This window comes from Monopterus albus, unplaced genomic scaffold (genome assembly GCF_001952655.1).
Source record: "Monopterus albus unplaced genomic scaffold, M_albus_1.0 scaffold34.1, whole genome shotgun sequence".
NCBI classification, from domain to species: Eukaryota; Metazoa; Chordata; class Actinopteri; order Synbranchiformes; family Synbranchidae; genus Monopterus; species Monopterus albus.
Window position 1 is genome coordinate 424,777 of NW_018127914.1, and position 25,866 is coordinate 450,642.

The 25,866-nt window shown below is 41.4% G+C and overlaps 3 protein-coding genes across 4 annotated transcripts in view; 2 read left to right on the forward strand and 1 right to left on the reverse strand.

Annotated features, from left to right (window-relative positions):
• atxn1a (ataxin 1a) overlaps nt 1-16,987 on the forward strand; it is an 82,701-nt gene extending 65,714 nt beyond the window's left edge. For both annotated transcript variants that reach the window (XM_020597550.1, XM_020597551.1), the window contains 2 exons: nt 5,336-7,691; nt 10,094-16,987. In XM_020597550.1, the coding sequence (XP_020453206.1) occupies nt 5,847-7,691; nt 10,094-10,693 (2,445 nt within the window). In that variant the 5' untranslated portion in view covers nt 5,336-5,846 and the 3' untranslated portion in view covers nt 10,694-16,987. The remainder of the gene's footprint in view (nt 1-5,335; nt 7,692-10,093) is intronic.
• Nucleotides 1-25,866, forward strand: part of dtnbp1b (dystrobrevin binding protein 1b) — a 555,482-nt gene that overhangs the window by 422,704 nt on the left and 106,912 nt on the right. The window lies entirely within an intron of this gene.
• gmpr (guanosine monophosphate reductase) lies at nt 16,033-25,106 on the reverse strand. Its single transcript, XM_020597559.1, has 9 exons — nt 24,593-25,106; nt 21,636-21,755; nt 21,355-21,438; nt 21,073-21,246; nt 20,912-20,993; nt 20,175-20,281; nt 19,662-19,704; nt 19,402-19,561; nt 16,033-18,964 (listed from the first exon to the last, which is right to left on the reverse strand). The coding sequence occupies exons 1-9, from the start codon at nt 24,677-24,679 to the stop codon at nt 18,784-18,786; spliced, it is 1,038 nt and encodes a 345-aa protein (XP_020453215.1). The 5' UTR covers nt 24,680-25,106; the 3' UTR covers nt 16,033-18,783.

The window sequence follows — 25,866 nt, forward strand, 5'->3', positions numbered from 1 at the left end:
GACAGAACTATATAAGCCTACAGCAACACTGTACTCTCCAGTAGTACTATATTTAGCAGTGAGATAACACAGCATGTTGGACTTATCCCATTGATCATGATTAAGATTATAACTGGGCAATCACACGCACACAGAAATTCAAACACAACAGACACATGTAGTCCATGCACACCAGCTTTATATTGCCACAGCGCCTAATCTAAATGCTTGTGCAGACAAAGTAATGATGTGTTGGTTAGTTAATTGGTAAAACAACACAAAGTAGCTATTTTTAAACCTTGACTTGACTTTAAAATCCTGCATTGTATTGGCTCCACCTAACGTCCTGAGTTGAAAAGCAAAGTTGAATGAAGGTTCTTGTTTAAGGAGACTTTAATTGGATTTTGTTTATGGACCAGACATACCTGCATGTAATTATAAACCACGCTGTTGATGCTGACAACCAAAGCTGAGTGAATCAGAGTTGACAGCATCAACACAAAATTTTAACATTGCATTTATTAAATGGGAATGTAATGACATTGCTGCAAATATTGTTTACATAATTTGAATGTGATTCAGTCAAAAATATAAACTGTATGATAATAGCTCGTAACATTTCTAATAAGACTGCACTGTATAGAGGCCTTAAGGTAAGATACAGTGCATTTTTCTAATGTATGCACTGTAGAAATGTAATTGCAGTAAATTGTTAAACTCAGTGTTTGTGTTTTAGAACAACTGTTGCTATTATAAACATTATGTTGTCATTGTAAATGACCATAGGTACAGTATTAGTGCAGCCATTACTGCTTGAATAAATATCATGTGGCCATAGAAATGTAGTAAAGGTGCCATAACCACGAAGCAGTCCATTACTGCTTGAATAAATATCATGTGCTTATTACACATAATAGGCACATGAAAGATTAACTCTGTCTCCCTGCAGGGTTTTAATGACAAATATCAGACATTATAAGCACTTTAAAATGTATCTACAGATCCAGTTTTTTCTGGTATTTCATACAGCTGCGGTATGTACTGGATTTTAAACATGTTTATACATTTATACATGAATTTGATACATGTCAAGGAAAGAAAAAGTGTGTGTTTGTGTGTACATTTTTAGTGTGAAGGAGAGAGAGGGTGACATACACACATCTCCACTGTTGTGACCGTAGAAGGACAGTAGTATAGTCTATGAGTGAACGATTCAGGTTACTGACTCACACCAGAGAGGAGACACATAGGCAGGCTTTGTTAAGGTGGATCATTGTGTTTGTTAATGTGTGTGTGTGTGTGTGTGTGTGAGAGAGAGAGAGAGAGAGAGAGAGAGAGAGAGCGAGAGAGACTAAAGCACATGGAGGACAGATGACTTGGGTTACAGGTCAGCTGATATCCACACATGCATACACACTGCAAACTCAGCAAGATTCAGGTGACATAGCTATTTAGTGATGTGTGTTTGAGTGTCAGTTTCTGTGAAGCAATACTCTCTCTTTCTGCAATGTAGGTCAGTTGAGCCTGCCTCTCTGTCTCTCTTCCCCTGCCCCACGTGTCCCAAGCCTTTCTGCACTCTCATACCCTCCCTCTAGTCCACTGTTAACATCTCTTTCTTTTTCTTTCGTTTGCCATCTCACAACACTGCAGGATAAAGTATAAGAGAAAGGATCAAGTGTGAAAGTTTTTCCCCAGGAATAGTGTCTGAGTATTGTCAATCAGCCTCTGTTTGTGCAGATACGTTCCTCCTGTTTATTATATATCTATTGTATAACTCAGTAGTAGTGCAATGTGACAAACCACTTGTCTTGTAGTAGTTGTTTAGCAGCTGCGGTGTCATACCACACTTACTACCCATACTGAATATAACAGCAGTACATTACATCCCATTACACAATGCATATTTCTCCTGCACTTCTCAGAAACCTTGTTTCACATGCTAGAGTGAACTGTCAGAAATGATGTGCCTCACTCTGCAGATAAAAGCTTTCATAGATGGCAGCATGGAGAGAACTGACTCTGTCAGTGTCTGATTTGACAGCTGATACGGAATAGCTCTGATCTGAGAGCTCTCCAACACATAATAATCATCTTTTCCTAAATTTTGTGAGGAGTCTGGTGAATATAAGCATAGTAGTTTCTTTTTGTTTTATCTATTTATTATGGCTGTACTACAGCAGAGTGGCTGAGGTGTGGTACAGTACAGTATAGAAACAAGTAGAAGATTAATGTAAAAGGAGGCCAAGGGCGAAGAAGCAATGACATGGAGAGGCAGAGGAACATAAAACCATTAGATGGGATGAAGGACAACTGAGAATAGAGTTATCGAGAAGGAGAGGTGGGCAGGGTGAGTGGAGGTAGAGTGCTGGAGTGGAGTTCATCTCTGTGCTAAAAGCTCACTGATCAACAGTACCTCTCGACATGCATCTGAGTCATGCCTGCTTGAATGAACAGATGGTGTGTACTTGAGAAAGCGTGCGTGTGTTTGCTCACTACCATAAAACAAAGCCTGCATGAATGTGTGTGGGTGTTCTTGTACTGTAAGTACATGTGAATTTGCATGTATTTACTCCTACAGCTTACTCTGCAGTTGTTGTAGTAGCACCGCAACACTTCTTAAATCACTGCTTGGAATCTGCTTGAGAGGCAAGATGTCCTTCATTCTACCGAACAAACACTGACACACAGTGGGCACAGTTGGTATCACTCTGCTGGAGAAGAGGTTGGCCCGATCATCGCAGTTGAAAGATTACATTTTTTGTGGTTTGGAAACTCCAGAGATCATGTAGTCAGACTCTGACTATCAAAGGCTCTTCTACGGGTCTAATGAGAACAGAGTTGGCAGCTGTTGAAGTCCTTATAGGTAGCAGTGCACAAATGGCTGTGACCTGTTTTTCCAACATTCTCCTCAGCATTTTCATATTGTCCATATTTTTAAATGACTTGTAATGCTTAATCTCAGATAATGGTGTCAGCAAGAGGCATCCAAAGTAATATCAAGACACTTTCTGATACAGAATATTTCCCACATCTGCTTTTATAGCTGTAATGGAGGGCAAACCATTGACTGCACATAAAAGTTGGACAAACCCATTGTGAAATCTGGCAGTCGCCTTCTTGCTTCGCTCTGACTGCTATGGCTAATCCAAAAATGGGCAAATAGGTGGAGCATGAGTAGAGCTCACTAAACAGCTAGTGTTTAGCCACCTGTGGTGGGACCCTTCAGCCTGTCTCTCAAACTGGACATGCCCTTAATTATGTTTTAGTCTTTTAGTCTTAATATAAATGAAACAGATTAATTATATAAAAGTTCACTCCCTGTATAGTTGTTATGGAAGAGGAAATTAGCTATGAGACAAACTGATTTTGTACCTGGCTGTAATTCATTTATTTTCTTATGACAGTAATGCTAATAGGTTTCTAAATTGGAAATTGTTCACATTTCACACTTACATGATACACACTCACCCTCTGACAGTGTAAACCCACTGATTTTGCTCCTAACTGAAGAAATAAATTGATAAATTGTTAGTCAGCTGCAACTCAGCCCATGTTCAAGTGTGCAAATAAGAGAGTCTTTGAGCTGTCAGTGTTTGTGCACTTGGTGGTGAAAGATTGTGCTTGTGTGTGTGCTGGTGTGTGAACTTGTGCTGTGTGTCAGGAAGAGTTCATGTATCAGCATAATTGAATATGTCCAGGTGTGTGCGCTGATGAAGCAAGATGGTGAGTGCTTGGTTGCATTTGTGGGTGGGTTCCTGTGCTTGAAACGCTTATACATTATTTACTAGAGTCAGACCAAGCTTTCCAACTTTTGCAGCAGGGGGTCCTCACTAACAGATGGCACACACACACACACACACACACACACACACACACACACACACACACACACACACACACCACCTGGTACACCCTAACATACTTTGTTGAATACAGCAAAGACATGTTAATGGACGTCCAAATATTGCAGTATTGAAACTTCTTGGTTATTATTAATAGTGCTCTAAGCGTCCGCATCAGAACTGCTATGTTTTTTTGTCTTTCTTTTTTTGTCTGCTTCAATTCCTCTTCTTAACTAAAATGTCTGGAGCAAAAAAATTCCTGCCAGCCAAACACTGTGTTACTTAATGTTGTGGCAACAAAACCGCATCAGCAAGCCACCTGTTGGCACTACAACAACTGCTTTTACCATGTGGAAAGCTTTGTTCAATTCTTCTACAAACACAGTCCAGTCATCAGCATATTTGTCATTTACTGTACAGTACATGATTTGATTTTTAAAATTTGCCCACTGATTGACCATAGTTTTGGTTACATTGTTGTAGCACAATTTAATCACAGGTAGTTTATATAAAACAGGCTGTACATACAACAATGTAACCAAAACTATGGTCAATCAGTGGGCAAATTTAGTGCAAGCCAAATTTACACAATAGCACTTAGTGTGTTAGTGCTATTCTTAACTTTCTGATTTTTTTTGTTGCAGGTGTTATTATTTAAACTCATGGCCTTATCTTCATCCTATAAAACATTGTAGCATTTATGAGTGTCCTTGTGTTAGTCCATGGCCTTGTTTTTGTTTTGGGACTTTATTGATGCAGGACATCATTTTCTTGGCTCATAGCCTTTTTTGTCTTGACCTTCATGGCAGTAAACATATAGTATCACTCAACAGTTTGTCTTCTCTGAGCCTTTTGTTGTGGTCATGAATGTCTTGGTGCAGTGCATCATCTTGCTGGCAATTGGTGCTTTTCTATAGCTTGTTTTTCATCTTCATGTCCCGTGTTTGCTTGAAGCATGTGTTCTCCATCTCCCAGTCCTTGAATTGAATTTGCACCTGGTTGCAAAACATGATATAGGGTAGTTTAAGTTGCTATAATGTGATTAATAAATGGTTGTACCAGATAGTCAAAAGCTTTTTTTATTTTTAAACTGAAAAATAAAAAAAAACAACCTTTACAACTGAAAAGTAAATGACTAGTCTTTTTTTTGTTTTCCATTTTTTCTTCAGAGACGGTATGTACGCAGTACAGTATACAGTATATCAGCAGTGCTTCTTTGTGGCACTGCACCCCAGACCAGAGATACAGTACTTATGATGTGATGCAATGCACTGGATAACTTGCACTGTGTTTGCTTATGTCATTTTCACTGAAAAGCAATTACTTGCATAATGCACTTACAGCGTTAGTAGGTAGGAATTTTGAGGACAGTTGCATTGTAGTTGCTGTCTAGGTAAAAACAAACTGCACACATGCAAAAATACAAATGGCCTGAAATTTGTATGCATTTATCTATTCATCTGTCTGATATCAACACCCTTTCCTAACATTCTGTCTGCCTTTCTCTCCCATAGGATTGTGCTGCATGTGGACAGGCTTGCTTTTGCAGGGAAATGATTCCGCATGAAGAGCAATGTGCTTGGCCCCCCGTCGTCCTCGGCGGCAGCAGCAGATGTGACATTGTGACACTCTTCCCTGCCGCGCTGAGCTCACTCTCGAGACGCTAAAGACCCCTGGACCGAGAGAGTGTCTTACCCCTCCCCTCTAACCACCCCTCCATATCTTCATCTCCATCTTTAATCCTTCCTCACCTGTTTGTTAGAGGCTGGATTTTCTTTGTTAATCAAGAAAAGACCTGATAATCAGGAGCCTTGGGTGAACTGGATAGAGAGGGAAAGGAAGGCAAGATTGGAGAGGTTAATTTCTAGCTAACTGAAGTGAGACAAGGACAATACATCAAAAGACAGAATAAAAGGAAAGTAAAACAAAGTCAGAGAGGGAGCAGATAGAAACAAAAAGCAAGAGTAGATCAAAAGTTAAGGAAAGGAAACGCAAGTACAGTTGAGGACACGAGACAATATCAACATGAAGTCTAACCAGGAACGCAGTAATGAATGTCTGCCCCCAAAGAAGAGGGAGATCCCCGCTAGCACATTACCATCTGAAAATCGCTTGCCTACCATGCCACCTGCCAGTGACAGCCAGCGCACAGAGAACATGGCCTGGCTTGCCAGTGTAGCTGGTGGAAATGAGAGCAGCGTGGGTGGGCACCATAGCTCCAGTCACTCTGATTGGCCCCAGTATAAATCCCTCTCCTCCACATCAGACTCTTCATCTTCCTCTTCCTCACTAAGACTAGTATCATCTCTATCTACAGTTTATACATCCCCCCTGTCACAATCCACAGTTGGAGGAACTGTCCATTGCACCCAACTGCCTCACAATCTGCAGTTTATAACTTCGCCATACACAGGCTACATCTCCCCTCAATTGCTCCCACCTCCTCCACCACCTCCTCCCCTCTCCTCCACCTCCTCTTCCTCTTTGGGTGCAAAGAGACCCTCACACACAGAGACATCCTCTGCTCCTTCACAGGCCTCAAAACATGACCAGCAGCGAGCATCCACTGGGCGGACCTCCATGCCTCCACCTTCTACAGACCCCATCCCCCATCATGTTCAAATGTCAACTTCCCCACGCACTGTCCCATCGCCTCATCACCACGGAAGTGTTCACCTTCCTCCTCCCCAGTCACTGCACCCCCACCATACTTTGGGGCATGGGATGTCCCAGGTTGTGGTGCAGTATACAGATGGACCCACCAGGAAAGAGGAGAGTGGCTCCAGGCCCAGAGAGCTTCGTAATGGAGAGCTGGAAAGGGGCCGGCGGTTTGGATTGTCCCCTGAGTCTAGCCTCTCCAAGTCGGGGAGCAAATCACAGGATCCCACATCCTCTTTGTCCTCCTATGAGGCACGCCAGCTGGTTCTGCCATCAGACTATTCTACTCACGATCCCTCAGGGCTGAGAACCTCTGTCATGCTAATGCCCAACAGTCATGGTGACCAGCAGCTGGTACCACCCAGAGCCAGCTCTGAGAAGCTGACAACATCTGCCCCCACACACATGGAGAAAGGTGGCATCATCTTGGGCAAACCTGTCAATCGCGCACCCTCCTCCAGCACCACTTTCTCATTCTCTTTTCCGCCACCATTAAATGTAGACAACCTAAAAGGTGCTGTCAGCACGCTGTCACCACAGACAGTTATCCAGACCACCCACAATGCTACAGAGTCACTGTCAATGGGGCTCTCCTCTACTAATATCTACCCCCATCCACCTATTATTGGTTATATTGCCGGGGGAAGTGGAAGCCAGCATACACCAATCAGCTACCACACCAGCCTACAACAACACTTACTCATTCCTGGCACTCAGCCACTCATTATACCTGTTAGTGGAGGTGGAGTCACAACATTGGAACCTGTATCCTCCCACACTACATCATCTACCCAAGCCACGCCTTTTCCGACCACACTCCCACACACATACATTAGTGCCGCTGCTCCCAAAGGAGAAAGTCCGGAAACATCATACCACCAGGCCGCTTCAGGTGCAGTAGTCCAAGCCCAGCTTCATCTCCCCATCGTTCCCATGCCACCAGGACTGGTCACTACATCTGCTCCTCTTCCCCCGTCCAGTACCATGGTGCCTCCCTCACTTCCCCCATATTTCATCAAGGGTTCCATTATCCAGCTGGCTGATGGGGAGCTGAAACGTGTGGAGGACCTGAAGACAGAGGACTTCATCCAGAGCGCAGAGATCAGCAGTGAGCTGAAGATCGACTCCTCCACGGTGGAGCGCATCGAAGGGAGCCACACCTCACCCAACTTTGCTGTGGTTCAGTTCTCTGTTGGTGAGCACCGTACACAGGTGAGACAACATATGATAACAGCCACTTAGCTTAGCTTAAAAAATTTACTCATCAGATTTTCTATTACCTGTTCATTCAATTTAGGAGCATGAATGCACTAAGATAGTACAACATTCTTTATACCACTTTTGTCAAGTTTCTCCAAGGTTGAGTTTTAACCCTAGCCCATACAGATGACAATAGCAGTACTAATTTAAAATTAGACCAAGGTTACATGCTCTATTTCTAAGTAATGTTTTTTATTTTGAAAGGTTTGAGAGGTCATAGAGCTCTCACTCTCTTACAACTCCAATCTCTCAGTACTCTTTTAACATCTAATATTCCAAATGATCTTTCTGTTTCCTGCCTCTAGTTCTCTCTGGTTCCTTCAAATACGCTTGCACTCACTCACACAAAAAAATGCATGCACCCTTCTCGCTGTCTTTGAAGGTTTGTGTTAAAGCCAGTTAATCTATTTCATCTGTCCATGCTGTTACTCATTCTCCCACACAGCTCATCTGTAACCATCTCTCCCACCCCCAGCTGCTCTTTGTTACTGTACCACACGAATGCTGACCATCTGACCAAGACTTACCTTTCTCTCTTGTACTCCCCTCAGTTGCCCAGAGGTGGAGGCAGCTTTGAGTCCAAACTCAGAGGATTCACTGTGTGAAGTCAAAAATTATATAATAGAACAGGGAAAAAATACCCTGACATTTGCTTCGAGAGGGTGTTTGAAATACTTGTATTGTTTTTGACATTGTTCTCTTTCACGCTCCCGTCATCACTCGTCCTCTTGTTCAACCCACCCTTCCTTTGTAACCTCCTCCACTCCCACCTTATTCTCTCTGCAATATTTCAGATCTTTCATCAGTTCATCATTTGTCTCTTCAGGTTTATGTTCTCCCTCGCGCTACCCATCATATCTCAAGGCTTTCTCTGCTTCTCCCTGTCATGTCTTCATTCTGTCATACATACAAATGATAATACAGATCTTAAAGGGTGCCACAAGTACAGCAGTCTACACTGCTGATAATCATCTACTCTGACATTCCCTGATATTAGTTCTCACTGCAAATATCAACCAGGCAACTTTAATTGTTCTTTAGTAAGATAATCAATTACCATTGACTGCTATGGAACAATGTGCAGCTCTGCCTTTCTGTTAAGTAAAAATATCTTAGTAATTGTCATGCTGATTGCCTGTTCCAAAAAGCCTTTCATTCAGCCATATTTAGATTAAACTAAAGCTCTTGCAATCTTTGGCAAGCAGCTGTCTCTCTGTCCTTGTCTGTACAGTACATAGATCTGTATCTGTGTATTGAAAGTTTATCTTGGTTATTATGTTATATTTAGGCACTGGTCTAGACTTCCACTTGAGAAATATTTCAGAATTAAAAAGATTTAACCTAATAACACTGAGAGGATTATACAGGCTTTGAGAGGATCTTGCAGTGTCTGCGACAAAATGAGCACTATTAAAATGAATGCTTCAAAGTTTTTAGACCTCTCTCTTGTGAATGCTTTTCATTTTCAAGGTTGATTAGGATTATAGAATCAAGTGTTGTGGGGGCCACATTGTTTTGTTGTTTGTTTGTTTGCTTTTACTTTTAAGGCAATACAGTAGCACAGTGGGAAGATAACAGGAAATGAGATTGCGAGAGAAAGGGATGTTGTGCAACCAAGGTCCCTTCCTGAACTCCATCTGTTGACATTGTGAATACATGGTCACTTTAAGATTAAGATTTTTTGTTGTACTCCTCGGCTGCTATGTATTTTTTTTTTCATCTTTAATAAGGGGCGTCCTCATGACCCAGAGATTTATGGCAATGAAATTGTGAGCGTGGCTGGTTGTAACCGGGTCTTGGACTTTTGTTTCCATTTGCAGGTCTTTCTCTCCCATCATTTCCTGTCAGCTCTCTACTGTCAACTTTACTGTAGTGGCATAAAATGCCACCAGAACACCTAAAAAAGCATATCTTAATTGCATACTCAAGCTGAGGGACTCAAAAGAAATGGGTTCTAAAAAAGAACAGTCAAACATCAAAACAGCAGACGATGAGATATCCAGACAACTTGATTGCATCTTTTATTAGACCGCCCCTGTGTTGTAAACACTTACATCTTTCAAACCCCAACTTCTTTCATAAATTTAGAGTCTCCAGCCTGAAGTCGAGGTAGCTCTGATGACATACGCAAGGTTATTTTTCAGAATTTGGAAAGCTCTTTTAATAACCACTAAAAATGTTCCAGAACTGTTTTCACCAGCTGAATAGTTCTCTGCAGGATGAGTTAATTAGACTTGATGTGTAAAGTCAATGGAGTGCCTCATTACTATAAAACAAACAGGCATGTCAAGCTTACAGACAACTTTTTAAATGCCTTTGTATTGATGTCCCTTCCTTTTCCTCCTTTCCTTCAGGTGAGTGTGGAGGTCTTGGTGGAGTATCCCTTCTTTGTCTTTGGCCAAGGCTGGTCTTCATGCTGTCCAGACCGGACCACCCAACTTCTTGAGCTACCTTGCACTAAGCTTTCTGTGGGTGATGTTTGTATTTCACTCACCCTCAAGAACCTGAGGAATGGCTCATTGAAGAAGACTCAGCCCCTGGAGCTGGCCACCCCAGCTTCCTTCCCAGCCTTTGGCCTCGGGCACCTCAAATCCCCCAGAGTTGTCCCTGATGCTCCCCGATGCTGCAGTGGAGGAGGCTCCAGGCACGGTGAACGGGAGAATGGCGTCAGCCAGAAGGGGAGTGGTGGAAGTGGGAGTGGAGGGGGCACTAGTGTGGAAAATGGGGATCTCATGTTTGGGGAAAGAGGATCAGTTGCTAAAGGTCAGGTTGCCAGCAGCACAGAAGCTGGCTCCAGTAGACCATCAGGGGGCAGGAAGCGGAGGTGGTCCGCCCCTGAGGGTCGAAAAGTAGAAAAGTCTGAGGAGGAGCCCCCTTTGACTCTGCCCAAACCCACCTTCATCCCTCATGAGTTGAAAGTAAGCATTGAGGGAAGGTCGAATACTGGCAAGTGAAGGCTAGCAGCACTGTTAATAACCCTTGGGATTTGGAAAAGAAACATAAAAGGATTATATAAAAAGCATAAATGCCCACATTAATGTTTCATTTGTCTTGGTTTTAAAGTTTGGTTTTTTGTTTTTATTTTTCTGTCTTGAATACTATATTGTAGAGGTAAATTTACCCTACATAGTATCACCTTACATATAGTCCAGGTAGTTTATAACACATTTTTATAGACAGATTTCACATCACACAAAAAGTTGGTGCCGTTTTGGTGGTTTTCATGAGATGATTTATGGTGAGGAAATTGTGATGTGTGCTAAATGCTTATTGGTGTCTGTCTGTATGGCACAAGAGAGCAATGCTTGATGACTCTGCTTGGCTGGCTGCACTTTATATATGATGTCAGTTTCAAATTGACTTAGCTCACAGTTTGTTTTTTGACAGTGACTCCATCCCCTGAGTCCTGCTAGTGGAACTGTCTGGACAGACACATTTTCCTACCACTTCTTGCCTCTCCAGTAGTTTTACATTGGGCAACAGGAATGCTACATCAGATCCTAAGCATGAAGAATTTGGGGGTAAATCTTGAAATATTTCATTTATTAAGTTAGAATGAGAGAACGCATAATTGGGCTTGCCTTTAGTGTAAACGTATCACGTGTCATTAAGGTGTGTCAGACCCATGCTGTGATGTCATCAAGCTGTGCCCTGTGTCACCCAACAGAGAGGAAACTACGCTTGCGCTGTTCAGATTGATGACAGTGTAGTGTTCATCTTTAGCATTTTGTTTTTTAGCCTTCTGTCTCAGCAGTTAGTTATTTTCAGTGATTGTCAAAAACCTTAATCAGGGGTCATTTTGTCCTAGATTGAACCTAGGTGGGTCAGTGTTAATGTATAAATGCGATAACCTAATACACACAAGTGCAAACACACTGGCTTGGCAAACTTCACCTTGTTAAGAGGGTGCATACAATCCTCTTCTTTTGGTTTTCTAATCCAGCAAGACTATGCGAGGAGCCGAGAGAATCTGCATGTCAGTTCTGAAAGAGTCAGGATGTTTCTAAGCACTTAACACACCTGTCACACTCATCACATAGCCAACAGATTTTTGTTGTCTCTTTATTTACGCAGTACTGTATGTTTTATAGAATTTTTTTTATTATTTTTTTTTTTTAGATAAGGGTAGAAAGTAGCAAAAGCACTTTGGAAAGGTGTAGCTTTTGGAAAAGTGAAGCAGTTGTTTGGTAACGTGAGAGTGGATGTGCCATGGGATCACAAAGAAAGGGATGAACATAATGGCTATTGGAGAATTTTCCAGTTAGAATATGGATAGAGAAAAAAAATTATGGTGACAAAAAAGAAATATGAAGATTTTCTGCGTGTGAGCTTCTGCAACCAGCTAGCCACACAAAAGTTAGGGAAAGCATGGGAATGTGTTTTGAAAAGTTTGGGATCTGGCATAAAAAGGAAAAGGCTCTAAAATATGATGTTCTCTACTAGACTGAGCGCAGCAATCAGAAGCTCATGCCACAGAATTTTGAAGGGTGTCATATATTTGTAATGTGGGTGTGTATGCGTGTGCACTAGAGTGCACATGATGCTGGTCTGTGTCTGTCCATACACACACACATGCTTACACAAACACAAAACAGTACAGACCATCCCTAAAACTCAGTGCCCTGTGATAAGTACTGTATTTGTTGATAAGCAATTAGATGAATGCAGATTTTGGTGCATGTTGTCCCTGCTGCAAAGACACTAGTGGACTGACATTGGATTAATGCACAGCGCTAACAGTACAGACATACAGGCAGTGCTCTGTGGTGTGTTTGTGTATGTGAGTTTGTGTATGAGTATATGTATACTGTGTATAGGAAAAGGATATACTCATTTGATATATAGACAATGCTAAATGTCCAGTGTTTCTACCTGGAGTCTTTACTTAAGAGAATCTTGCAATTTGCACATAAGGAGGATGGAATTAGGTGGAGATTTTTGATGGCCCTGACCTGAAATGAGCCCTAGACCATGTAACACACTGGAAGACACCAGGTTTTTATAGGCACCTACCAGATAGTACAGAAAAAGGTTTCTACATCAGCACAGTTATGGTCAAATTATATTAGAGTTCTTATAAACAACAAGTGTAGCTGTAAACCGGAATTGTAATATGTGCCTGCCTACTGAATTTGTTTAAAGATGAACCATTTGCAGTGTGTCTGAAGGAGACAACCTCCCTGGTGATGAAAGCGGGATGTCCAGGGTGTAGGGACAAGGGTTCAGTTTGAACACAGCGTGCGCTTTCAGCCAGCCTATTTTGCTAAGATGTAGCAGTTACCTCAACAGATGTGCTTGCTGGGTTGACAAAATATTTCGAGGTCTATAAGCGACTGGGTCAGAGGTTGCCCAACTGAAAATCACTGTAGGCTCTTACCTATAAAATTTCAAGTCTTTTTCTGAGTTTGGTTTTTGATGTGTAATGTGAAGTTTGTACCACCTGATCCTTTTGTTGTTTGAGTGTAATTAAAATACACTGAAATTTTATATTGTAATTCAAACTAGAAAAACAAAGTGAAATTAGCGGTTTTTAAACAAGTGATGGTGGACATGTGGTCTGGGAATCATGTTTGGAATGTAGAGTGCCATGCAACATGTAAATGCTATCACAAAATTGTTGTTAAGGAGGTGGACAAGTGGTGACTTCCTGCAGGCATATCTGTTGGGCTTTCTACTCAGCTTCTGTATTTAGGTGTTGCAATATGGCAGAGACTAGTTGTTCTGAGAAGTGGATCCGTTACGTTTTTATCCCACTGATAATATAAAGCAGCAAGTTCTTACTGTGTGGGGTGACAATGTTTCAAGTAGTGGGAGTTTACCAGGGTGATGGCAGGATGGATCTGTGCTCAGATAGATGAGAAATGAATGGGTAAGTGGTTAAATAAATGGGCAGATGGATGGCGATGGTGAGTAAATGAGCAGACCCATATGAGATTTGAAATGCTTTATTTTTTATAATAAGACAGGGTTTCTCAGATCAGCACCACCAGAGTAGTGCATTTTCATTTCCTCCTTTCCTACTGAAACATCATGATCATTAGTAGTAAATATAGCAGTATGCGTGAGCATGTTTTGTAATGTGTGTGCGTGTGACTGTGTGTTTTGTAAATGTATGTACTTGTGAAATTTTTTTGTCCAACCCCCTCCTCAGCAAATGAAAAGCAAAACCACACCATCAAAACAAAACTTTTAGCCACTCAAACATTTAAACTTTTACTGTTGGTCAGGTTAAACATAAAAACAAGTCATTGAGCCAAAGCCAAGTGATACTGTGGCTGCTTTGGTTACTTTAGAAAGCAATAGTACAACAATATTCAGGCACTCTCCTCATGTATGAGTGGAACACCACAGTAATTCCACTTAAATTCTCTGCAATAAACATTTAATCCTCTAGCATTGCAACCAAAAATATCTCCTTTCTGCCCATAGTCATTAACAGAAAAATATTTTTAGAAGCTAATATACCTGAACATAACTCGCTTCAAATAATACTATTCCCCATATCATAAAGTAGATATAAATCTTTAGAAATTGCAGTTGCAACACCAGTTGCTAGTTTTCAGGGAAGAGTCTCATATATGCAGTATCTGAACATAACCCCCAGCTGGTCAGAGTCATAACTCTGCTGTAAAGCTGCAGGTGAACATATGTCATGTACACATGTAAGTAACCAGCAGGTGTTTTTGGCTCCTCCCAGGTCTGCCTCGTTGCCACGACTCCCGTAGTGACCTCGTTACCTTTGTTTCAGGTACCCAATCATAGCCAGCCAGCCTCACAAGCACCTCCTCCTGAGGCATAGCAGTCAATTACCCCTCAACAACCGTTCGCTACCTTTCAGGGCGGCCTGGCCTGGATATAGCAGGGCTGGCCTGGACTGCCTGTTCCCTTGTATCGTTTGATGTTCTGTCTCCTTTTCACTACTAGCTTATACAGATTGTTGTGTTTATACTTCAGTGGAGATGCATGCTTAATAATACAGTCTGACATGTAGGCACATTTTGAATGCAAGAGAGGGAACGGCACCTCAGAGCAACATGTTTTGAGGGTTGGGTGTAGTTTTAATTTATTAAGGTATTCCCAGTTTTTTTTAACCCTATGAAATGTTATCACAATGTGCAATACTTAAATTTCATTTTCCCCTTTTCCTGTGCCAAGTAAATGTAGCATAGTCCTACTCCAGTGTCTCATCCTCATTAATGGCTTGTGTGTTTTACTGTCTATTGATGTGTGTGTCACATCTGTAAGACAGTCAGGATGTTTGTAAAGAGAAACTAAACCAACTGAGAGTTTGTCCATACTTCGCTTTCCTGTTTGTCTGTGCGGCCTTCCTAAATTTGTGTGTGAGAGACGTGTGTGTGTGTGTGTGTGTGTCAGCACCATGTCAGGTGTTTAGTGTGTGTGCTAGTGTACGCCTGCTGTTCAGGTGTGCATGAGTGTGTTAGGGTATGATCGTGGGACATTTGCGTATATTTTCTCCTCTAATTGTCTGTGAGATCATAAACCCTGATCCTCAACGGGTTCATGGTAAGACCCACAGAAAAAAGAAACCTCATTGCTAGTGGGGACCACTTTTTGTAAAATGAAAAACGAAAAAAAAGGAGAAGAAAAACAACCAACCAACAGAGATGCACATGTAAGTAGGTGTAAAAGACTTGATAAAATTTCAGCACTTTCTAATCCTAGGATGGGTTTGGTCTAACCCCTCTGTCTCAGACCGATACCTTCCCTAGGGGTAACATTCATTCAAAACAGACAGAATGAGAATGAAAAAGGGGGGTGGATAAGGATAAAAAAGAGAAATGGCTCAGTTCACGTTTTTGCACATCACCTTGCCATAACCTTGTGTTTATGTGTCTGTGTTCCATCCGCCTTGGCACCCGGCGCGTTCTTGGGTCCAACGGGCCGAGGTGTTAGGTGATTCCTTGGTTCTTTTCTACTAGGAAACAACTTTTCTCATGGAATGCATCCCTTCTTTTGTTGTGTCAGGTTTGTTTAGAATCTTTTTCACCCTACATCAGCTGGGCTGTGCCATTAAGTAGGTTTTGTTCACATTTTGAATTTGGGCTGATGTTTGACAGGAGCTCAGCACAGCTTGGTTGGGCTTTGTGGTGTGAAAGTGGTGCATACAAACCTGTGCTTTGTTTGCATTATTCTTGGTGCAGGAGTTTTTTCTGTGTTTTTGGTCTCCTTGTAGCACTCAATATAACGTCAGGGGACTTAAAACTATGTAAAGAATGTGTCATTGTTGAGTTTTTATGACAAGCTTCCTCACTGGAGGAGCACTGCTAATGTCTTTCCTTTTTTTTTTTTTGGCTTCTTGCACAACTTGACAAATAAAATGAATGTTGGTGTGTGAGCTTTGACTTTTTGATCAAAAAAGGCATGTGTGCTCTGTTTCTTGATGTTTGTACTTTCATTTTGCAAAAAGGATGTGTTTTTGGCACTTTGTTGTGTTTTAAAAGTGAACAGGATTTGATCAGGATTCCTTTTTAGTTTTTTTTTTTTTTGTATGACGTCTTGTCAGTGTCCATAGCGCTGGATAACCAACTCAGGCAGAAAGGAAAAAAAAACTTGTAGAGGCCCACTTAACGGTTTAGTTTTACCACAATCAATTTACCTTGGGCTGTTTGATATGGGTTATAAGATATGTAAATTTATTACATATAATTTGATATGATTAACAAATGTCGTTATTGACAAATAAAAATAATTATTATGATGTGTATTATGCTGGAGATGGATTGGATTACTCTGCACTGACCTGAACATCTTTGGTCTGCCTCTCTGTGCAAGGCAACAAACACTTCAGCAGGGGCCAGGATGTACAGTTCTTGACCTCTGACCCTACCCACTGCCCACTGCCACGGAGGGGGTGGACCTTATCTGTCAGCTGTGGCTCAGTTGATTCTCACTCCTGTTCTGAACACTCAGCCCCGAGGCTAGCAACCGGTCTGTCTCCAATGTTCCCCCTGCTAACCTGTGACACCAAGCACTAAACTGAAACGTTTGGCCCATAAGACAGTGGCAGAGAACTGGACATCAGCACAGACCTGCATGGACAGTCTGGCCTGCAGGGCTCCACAGCAGTTCCCAGCCAACTTATTTGTACTATATTGTACTCACCAAGTCCTTGTGTCTCACCACCCCTTTCGTCTATAACAGTGGAGAAACCCTGTTGGTGTATGTATTTGGCATCTGTACAAATGCACCTCTTTGAAAAAGAAAATGAAACCTTGACATATCTGGAATAAATGGGCAACTTGTCTTTATTTGAACACCAACCAACACACCATATATACCCATATGGACCAAATTTTGATATGGATATCCATGCACAATACAAACTCTTGAAACTTTGTTTCTCATTAAAACTTGTTCTTGCAATGCTGTTTTTCCTCCATTGATTTAGCTGAAGTTGAGCACATAGCATCTCTCTCTAGTGTACAACAGACTGCATGCTAGGGCAGCATGATGATGGCCAAAACTCATAATCACTTGTTTTTGATATTGAGATCACAATTGTATAACACAATTACTCACTGACTTTGAAACTAATTAAGTATTTCATCTACCTCATTGTGATTGACAGTTCAGAGGAAGTTATTTATTTTACAAAAAAGGCGTTTCTACTTCAGGATGGCAGGATTACCTGTCCTAACCAAGAGACTCCACTGTGCTCACCATGACAGCCATTCATTTATTTGTTTTATTTGTTTGTTTATCTTGTTCATAACAATTAACTATTGGCTTAACCAAACTGACAGTGGATGACAGACTGCAGGCAAAGATGAACGAAATCACTTCTGTGAAGGTTTATTCTCATTTAGCGTATGTTTAGATAAATTACTCTTACTGACATTTTACTCGCAGAGGTTTTTTTCAATGTTATATGTTGGCGACTCCATGCCTCTGGATTTTGCATATTGATTTGCACATCCATGGTAACTGTATCAGACAAGTTACCAATAAATAAATAAATAAAACATATATAACTAGGGGGTTGACTTATTGCAGATAAAAGACTTCGGGCTCCTTTACCACTCATGCAACCCGGGGATTTCTTAAGGGTGGATATTTCATACCTAAATGCAGCTAAACAAGGTCTCCTTTGTATTGTTGATTTAATTGACCCAATCCCTTCTTTACCTAACAGAGCAGCCCTTCACTGCAGCAGACGACACAGATCTTGAGATGCCCTTGATTTAAAATATCAGGCACGGTGGAATCAATGAAGGAAAATCAGATGTGACTATTTCAGACAGGCACTCACACAGCAGATATACCATGTGCATTAAGTGTGTATTGCCATGTGGATTACATAAATCTCATCTTCGTGTTCATGTGGGTCAACAGAACCAGCCTCACAAGCATTAAACACATGCACACAAACAGGGCCACACCATGTAAGAAAAGACACTGCTATGCTGTATGTCAATATGTATATAACCCCACTAGGAAATTAGCAGACGGTTCTGCATGCAGTTTATTGCAACCAGATTTCTCAAGTGACAGTTAAAAGGCCGATGCCTCTGGATTTTGCATATTAATTTGCACATCCATGGTAACTGTAGTAGACAAGTTACCAAATTATCATCGAATGAGTCTCCTCCTGATGGTTCTCCTGACATGCATAGTGCTCCACATAGCTCACATTCTTGATATGCTCTTAATGTACAAATATACAAATTAAAAGACTATCTAGAAAGATTAGATCTGAAGTGCCTCAGTCATCTGGCTCTCTTATTCCAATTTCCCAAAACTGGGGAGAATTTATCCAGGCTGTAGCATATGTCTGTAAGCATGTAAACACACCCACTGTGTTATTAGGTTGACTGCAGTGCTGTGACATCTCTGGGAGAATGTTTCAACTCAAACCTGGAGTTTATTTGAACCTGCAGGAAACTTCCTGAGAGAAACAGGTTAGGTGATTATTTGTTTGTCTTCCTCCTGAATATGTTACACCAATGTCCTGCTATTGCACTTTTAGACTGGCATAACACATGTACAAGGCATATTATGCTGCATTTGTTTGTGGAAGCATGTACTAAGTGAACATTTGGCTAGACTGTTGTGTGACACGGATAAAGGTTGTTCTCCTGCTCAGCTCTTTGAGCTTGGCAGCGCCAACATAGGTGCAGGTGGAGCGGAGCCCCCCCAGGATGTCACGGATGGTGTTTTCCACATCTCCTCTGTAGGGAACCTCTACTGTCCTCCCCTCAGATGCCCTGAGAGCACACAAACACAGACGGGTAAGACAGAACTCTTTTGCAAACTTAAATTCAAAGTTCATACATGTGTTATATAGTATATATGTTTAGAATATGAAAAGCACAGTGTGAAGGCAGTTCAAATCAGATGGATGAATATGTCATGATTTTACTGAGTTTTTGAACATTTTCTTCTTTAAGAAAGCATCATTTTGATATTCTACATGTTTCAGTTTTATTGTTACACCTCTAATGGCCAATTAAAACAATTCATTTTGCCCAGGTTATGAACCATCAGGGGCATCATGTGGTGCATTAGAAAAAATGTGTGGATGTCCAGGTAAATGAACTGTATGTATAATAACAGTTATACGGTTGAGTTGCTACTGAACTGATGGAATCAAATATATAAACTCACAGTTGCTATTTTGCATCTTCTGATACCAGTCTCTTACCTATACTCAGCAACTCCACCAACATATTTCTTCATGGCTGTGTCGGAGCTCATGCCGTAGAAGAGTTTGTATTTCTTGCCGTTCTTCTCAATGAGCTCCCCGGAGCATTGGTCGTGGCCTGCAAGCATTCCTCCCATCATCACGAAGTCAGCTCCGGCGCCTGAGGAGCAAAGACAAAGAGGTCAGGGTGGATAGGTTTGTAGTACTTAATGCACCTGTGACAATGTAGAAGCAGCAAAAGCTGTGGATTGAGTACTTACCAAAGGCCTTAGCTACATCTCCTGGGCAACTGCAGCCACCATCCTGCAGGGACAAATGATCAGTTATGTTGGTTCACAGTGAATCCCAGCTCAGAGATTTCAGACTGAGGATGACCTCTGCTGGCTGCATCCCGGTAAAGCTGAGCACAAGCTATATTTTGGTACTAGTTTTGTTTGTAATTTGTATTTCATTCTCTCATATATTTGAAACATATTTTGTTGTTAAGTGCAATTACAGGCTGTCTCAAGAATTGCATAACTTGACCGCAGTTGCCTCCATTTTTGCAGTTATAGAGAAAGTACTGGGATCCTTAAGTAAAAGTAGCAATGCCGCAGTGTAGAAATATCCTAAACCCTGTTCAGCTTTCAGTACACACAAAGAGGAACTGAGACACTAATTCCTCTCCACCGGCAGAATAAGATCGCATTACCCTTTACAGTAAACGTATTGTATAATCTATGTAATAATAACTTGTGTATTGATAGTTTTTTGTATTCTCCTTTGGGACTTACAGAGATAATGTGTCCTTTAAGTCCATGGGCTGAGTCTGCACACTCTATTACAGCACTGAGTTGTGGGTAGCCCACTCCTGTCTTGATCCTTGTCGTGCATACGGAACCTGCAAATTACAGTTCACAGTGCACACATTAGCTAAATTCATGTAACTGTCTCCATCAGTATTGTTGCTGTAGTACTAGGAAACTGCTTTCAAATATGGACCTGTCAAGTCAGGTGGATAGTTTATAGGCAGGAGGTATAAGGCTGCACCAGATGATGTGAAAGATTAATTCATTTGAGCATGTAAATACCAAGTCATTTTTAGCAACCAAAAACAGAACTGATGCTACAGCTCACTGGAACCTGGAGCTGTAATTTAAAAATCACTTGCTTAAACCAGATTTGTGGAATTAGCAATAGCTAATCGACTGGTAATAAAAGCACATTCTTCTGTCTCCACAGTGACTCTGTAGTGAATAAGCTACACATGCAATACTCACTCTACAAAGCCATTTATGCGCCTATAAAGTGAAAACTACTTCTTGCATGTCACCCTTGCTGTTTAAGGTTTGACTGCTATTTTAACTTAAAATACAAAGCATGTCTCTGGTTTTCTGGCTTGTTTCTATATTTGGCATCTATTATTTTAGTCCTGGTCTCGCTGTGCTTATATGCAAGGTCTGTGCAGTTTTGCATTGAACACATTCATCAGACTATTCGCAGAGACACTCAGATAGTCGTACCCACCTACCTGGCCCAATGCCCACTTTGATGATGTCAGCTCCCGAGAGAATGAGCTCTTCCACCATCTCCCCTGTTACCACGTTACCAGCCTGCAAAGCAAAGGGCATTGACAGAGCGGTTTCTGATACATCACATCCCATAAGCCACAACTGTCAGCATCTTTCTTACCATGATTGTGTGTTTGGGGAACCTTTGTCTGACTGTCTTGACAAACTCCACAAAGTGCTCAGAGTAGCCGTTGGCCACATCGAGACATATGTACTTGAGGGCAGGGACGGCTTCCAAGATGGCACACAGCTTCTCCAGGTCTGCATTGCCACTACCTGAGCTAGCAGCTACATGCTGTGGGGAATAGTGACAGTAGACTTCTAGAGAGAAGATCCTTAGAAATAAACATTTGTCTAACTATGTTTCTGTTGCTAATTCAGGAGGAAACACTGGTGATCTCACCTCTAAGCATCCCGGATGATTAGCAGCAAAGTTTGTCCAGTCTTCTACAGAATAGTGTTTATGAATGGCTGTGAAGAGGGTGTGCTACATATAAACAGACAAAAGAAAGGTAAATTTGCGATAGTTAGTCCATCATTAATTCATATTTTTCTCAAGGCTTCCACAGCATCCTGATTTCAGTGGAAGGAAACACAGAGATCTTGGCAGGGACATGGACAAGTACACAAACACACAAACACAATGATGCTGTAATTTATGTTTCACCCATTCGGTTGTCTCACTTTGCTGAGGACCTGTGCCATCTCAAACGTTCCTGTGGTGTCCATGTTGGCAGCGATAATAGGGATACCAGTGTAGGTCTGTTTGGAGTTGCGGAATGTGAAGGTCCTCTGAAGGTCCACCTGAGGGGTGAAGAGAAGGGTTTTCTGGCAGCTTATTTTTTTACATTAATTAGCCTACTGGGAAAGTGCTTTAATTGTTAACATGGCTGATGAGTGATTTTTCCTCTGCTGACTGAGTGACACTGCAGATTTTTTTGGAAATGGGAGCAGCTGTTGTGGCTCATGGTGTGTGTCTGTGCACTCATGATGGGAATGCACTCAATCATTTAGAACCAATGGTTAGTTGAACCAGTTCTGCTGCCTGCAATATGATAAGTTACATGAAGCAAGCGGTGCTCATTGTGACAAATGATCTGTTCTCTTTACGGGAAAGCATTTGCCCTTCTGCTACATTATAAATCTTATTCCAGTTAGATGACATTCTGGCTGCTGTACTAGCTGCTTATTATGAGTGGAGTTTACAGGTTAAGATGCCTGTTGCTTTTAAACAACACAGGGAGGAATTACACATTATTCTTCTTCTTACAAATGAAATGTTGAATTCATAGGCAATAAATAATTTGATTGCTTCCTTGCTCACACAGTGGCTAACGCTAGGTAATGTTAGCAAACTGCAGACATTACTGAGTCAATACATTGACTTTATGACTATTTCTGCTACAGTTACATAAAGTATTAGCAAAAATGTTTTACATAAAGTAAATAGGCTATTGTGTCATAATGTTCTGAGAACTCAATAATGTATTATGCAAACAGGAAACAAATATTCACTACAGGAAAGCAGGGGCAATAAGATACTTCTGCTGAATCCCCAGTGACATTATGCAAAACTGCTTCCGCTGTGCAAACGCACCACTAATGCAAAGTGTGTGGTAACCACAGTAAAATAATTTTAAGACACACAGCAAAAATCAGGTTGTGACTCATAGTGGCGAGAGAAATCAGTAAGTGATGGAGAAGGGAGGAGCATGCAGCTGTAAGTACCCATTTTCATGCTGCAGGAATCCATACAGGTCTTTTCTTTCAGTACAACAGACTCAGCAGGATTTTCCAGTCTAGTCATCACTCATTCATGACTAAGTGTGACACATGGATCTAACAGTGCAAACCATTCTGAGGATTTAAATGACAGGCATCATCAGTATGCAAGCCTTAGATCAGATATTTACTCTAGATAATATCTCTATTATCTGCATTTTCTGTGGCAAATCACAAATCCTACTCAATATGATCAGTGTTAAATACATGATTAAATACACTAATGGATTCTCCTTCTTATAGGGTAGAGTTAAATACTAAAAACATCTGGCTAAGGTGACAGATACAACCTTACAGTTTCAAAGGTCTAAATCTAGATCGAAATACATTCACTGCAATCTTGTATTAATTCGCATATAGCAGGTGTTTTTGCTGATTCCAGTAGTGTTATCAGTCTAATTAAACATTGAAAACTTATCAGAGTCCAGACTGAAGAGTCATATTTCTGCTCAGTTGCGATGTATTAGTACAGACCAGCTGACCTTGTGGTCTTGTGCTATTGATTGAGCTTAGCCTCTGTAATGTTCATACACCCCTCAGCTCTTCTAAAAACAACTATGCGGCTGTCTGGTAAGCTGAGATTCGTCCTGTGTGTTTCTACGCCTCTTACATGCGGCAACAGTCAGATGGATGCTTTCAGAGCGTATGGGCCTCTGGATTTAGCTGCAGTACTGGCCGGCTGAATGAGTCATCTTGAGTAGATCATACATAATTTCAGTTATTTCAGGTGTTGTACTAAATAGGTCTGACCTATTTAGCTGAAATGTTTGAATAAAATAAGTCGAGAATTCAAAAACAAGGTAAGATGTTCAACAAATGTGACAGAATTGGTTTTTACACCCAGTCCAGATCAGTGCATGCTTGATGCAGACCTGTGTTCTCTGAACTGTTATCTGTGACAGTGCCTATTCTGTATATTATCTTGATAAGTGTGTTGCATATGGAATGTGCTATGGATGACTGTGCCACACACAGTACTATTTTTAAACTGTGTTTCTGAGAAGCCTCCTGTGTCTCGCGTTACTTGTCACCTCTCAAAAATCAGCTCCCATCCAGTTCTACCTTCCACCTCAGATACACTGCCACACACTAGTGACAGATAACTGATCTGAGGAAGCTATAAGATAAACAACAAAGATCTAATTACATTGGCCCAGAGAGCACATCAGCGCTAGACACTGTGGCCTGTTTGACCTGCTTAAATGACACATTGAACAAAGTCAGATCCATTCTGGTCAGAATCTTTTTTTTTTGTTTTTTATCTCTGACTCTACTTTTTTTTTTGTTGATTTTTTTTTATTTGTTTACAGTCAGTTGTTGTTTATACAGGTAGCTGCAGTCTAGCCTTGTTTCCTGTCACCTTTAAGAAGGTCACACTGTTAAGCATTCATTCAGGCTAGCTTTGTTACTCACCAAAGTACAAAGGAAGTGTACACCTAGGCTTACACAAAACAAGACAGTGAGGACAGACACAATATCAAATTACACTGAGCATCCACTGTTCAGTTTTACTGAGACATCCTTTCAAGATTATGAGGTTACTAAATGTCCTCGCTGCTGCTGCTGCTCTGCAGGTAGTATAAGTATCTCCATTCTTCATCTTTAATCATAATGACATGACTATAGGAAATTGGGCTTGATGGCCACAGAATGCCAATGTCATCCATCCCCATGTATAAATAGTTAACTATTGCTATTGCGTCACTCATCACAGAGGTGTAAGCATAAGTGTACATCCTGAATGCAGCAGTAAACAGATTACACTCCTTCTGAACAGTATCCTGATCTGATGGTCAATTTAAGTACAGCAGTAATACTTGCATTACATTATCAGAGTACAAATAATTAACTGCACCAACCTCTGAGCGACTCTTCAGGCTACTCCTCTTGGGTCTGAAGAGGACATCCTTAAAGTCCAGCTTGAGGTCTGAATCCACTCGAGACATCTTGGATGGCCAGAAAACTGATGACCAGGATGGGGATGGCGAATATGTGGAGGAAATACCCCTGAGGAAGGCAGCAACAGCAGCGGTGATAGTCGCTGGTCCCGAGACCCAACCACCAAACCCGAATCTCCAGGCGGCCAGCGTATTTATAGCAGAGGAGGGCCCATCCCAGCCCCAGCCCCTCTGGCTTTATTTGGGCCTGGACTCCCTTTCACCTTCTCTCTCTGTCTCCCTGTCCTCCTTGCTCTTTTTCCTTCTCCCCCCCCATGGCTTTATTTGGGCCTGGACTCACTTTCTCTCTCTGTCTCTCTGTCCTCCTTGCTCTTTTTCTTTCTCCCTCTTCTTCTCTAGCATTCTCTCTCTCTCTCCCTCCTCTCTTTCAGCAGAGTGGCAGGAGCAGCAGTGGTCAAACTGGCAGGCACACCAGACTGTCCCAACTGCTGATGTATATACAAACGCACACACACACACACACACACACACACACACACACAGAAACACTGCGGTGGATTAAATGGTGCAGTGCTTAAGAGCACACCTGCTGTCCATTTGGGGCATTGCTGCCTAAGCTTTGGTCTGAGAGGACAGAGAGGTAGAGAAAGACAAACAAAGTGCAGCAAAAGAAGAGGGAGAGATAATGAGAGATATGAAGATGCAGGAAGACAGACAGTCGCAAGATAGGTTGTGAAGTTGCGAGGTAAATTGTAAATTCACAAAAATACTAAAATGGAAAGTCATTAACTAGTCAGGTGGATATGATGCAGCAACAAACATAATGCTTTGCTGATTCCTTGTACGTGCTTTTTTATATCCATCTTTCTTCAATCTAGTGGCTTTCTTATAAATTATTATTGTTTCTGTTGATCTGTCATTTGTTCTGCTTTAATATTATGTTGACTGCATACAACAGAAAAGATAAAGACTGAAATATTTTGCTCTTGAACCACTTTAGTTTTGTTCATCAAGGTTTAAGTCTTTGATGCACCAACAACTCTGATTCCTGTTGGATAAAGTATTGTTTAACTTCCTCAAAACATCCTATGGCCTGTTCTTGTGTTCTGTATTATGTTAAAGGTCTCTACTCAGAAATGTGGATGGACGTTTGAGGGTCAGTGATTGATACAAAGTTGTTTTCATATCAATGTGGTAGATGTTTCTCTGTGCTCAAGTTAAGTCTAAGTTTATGA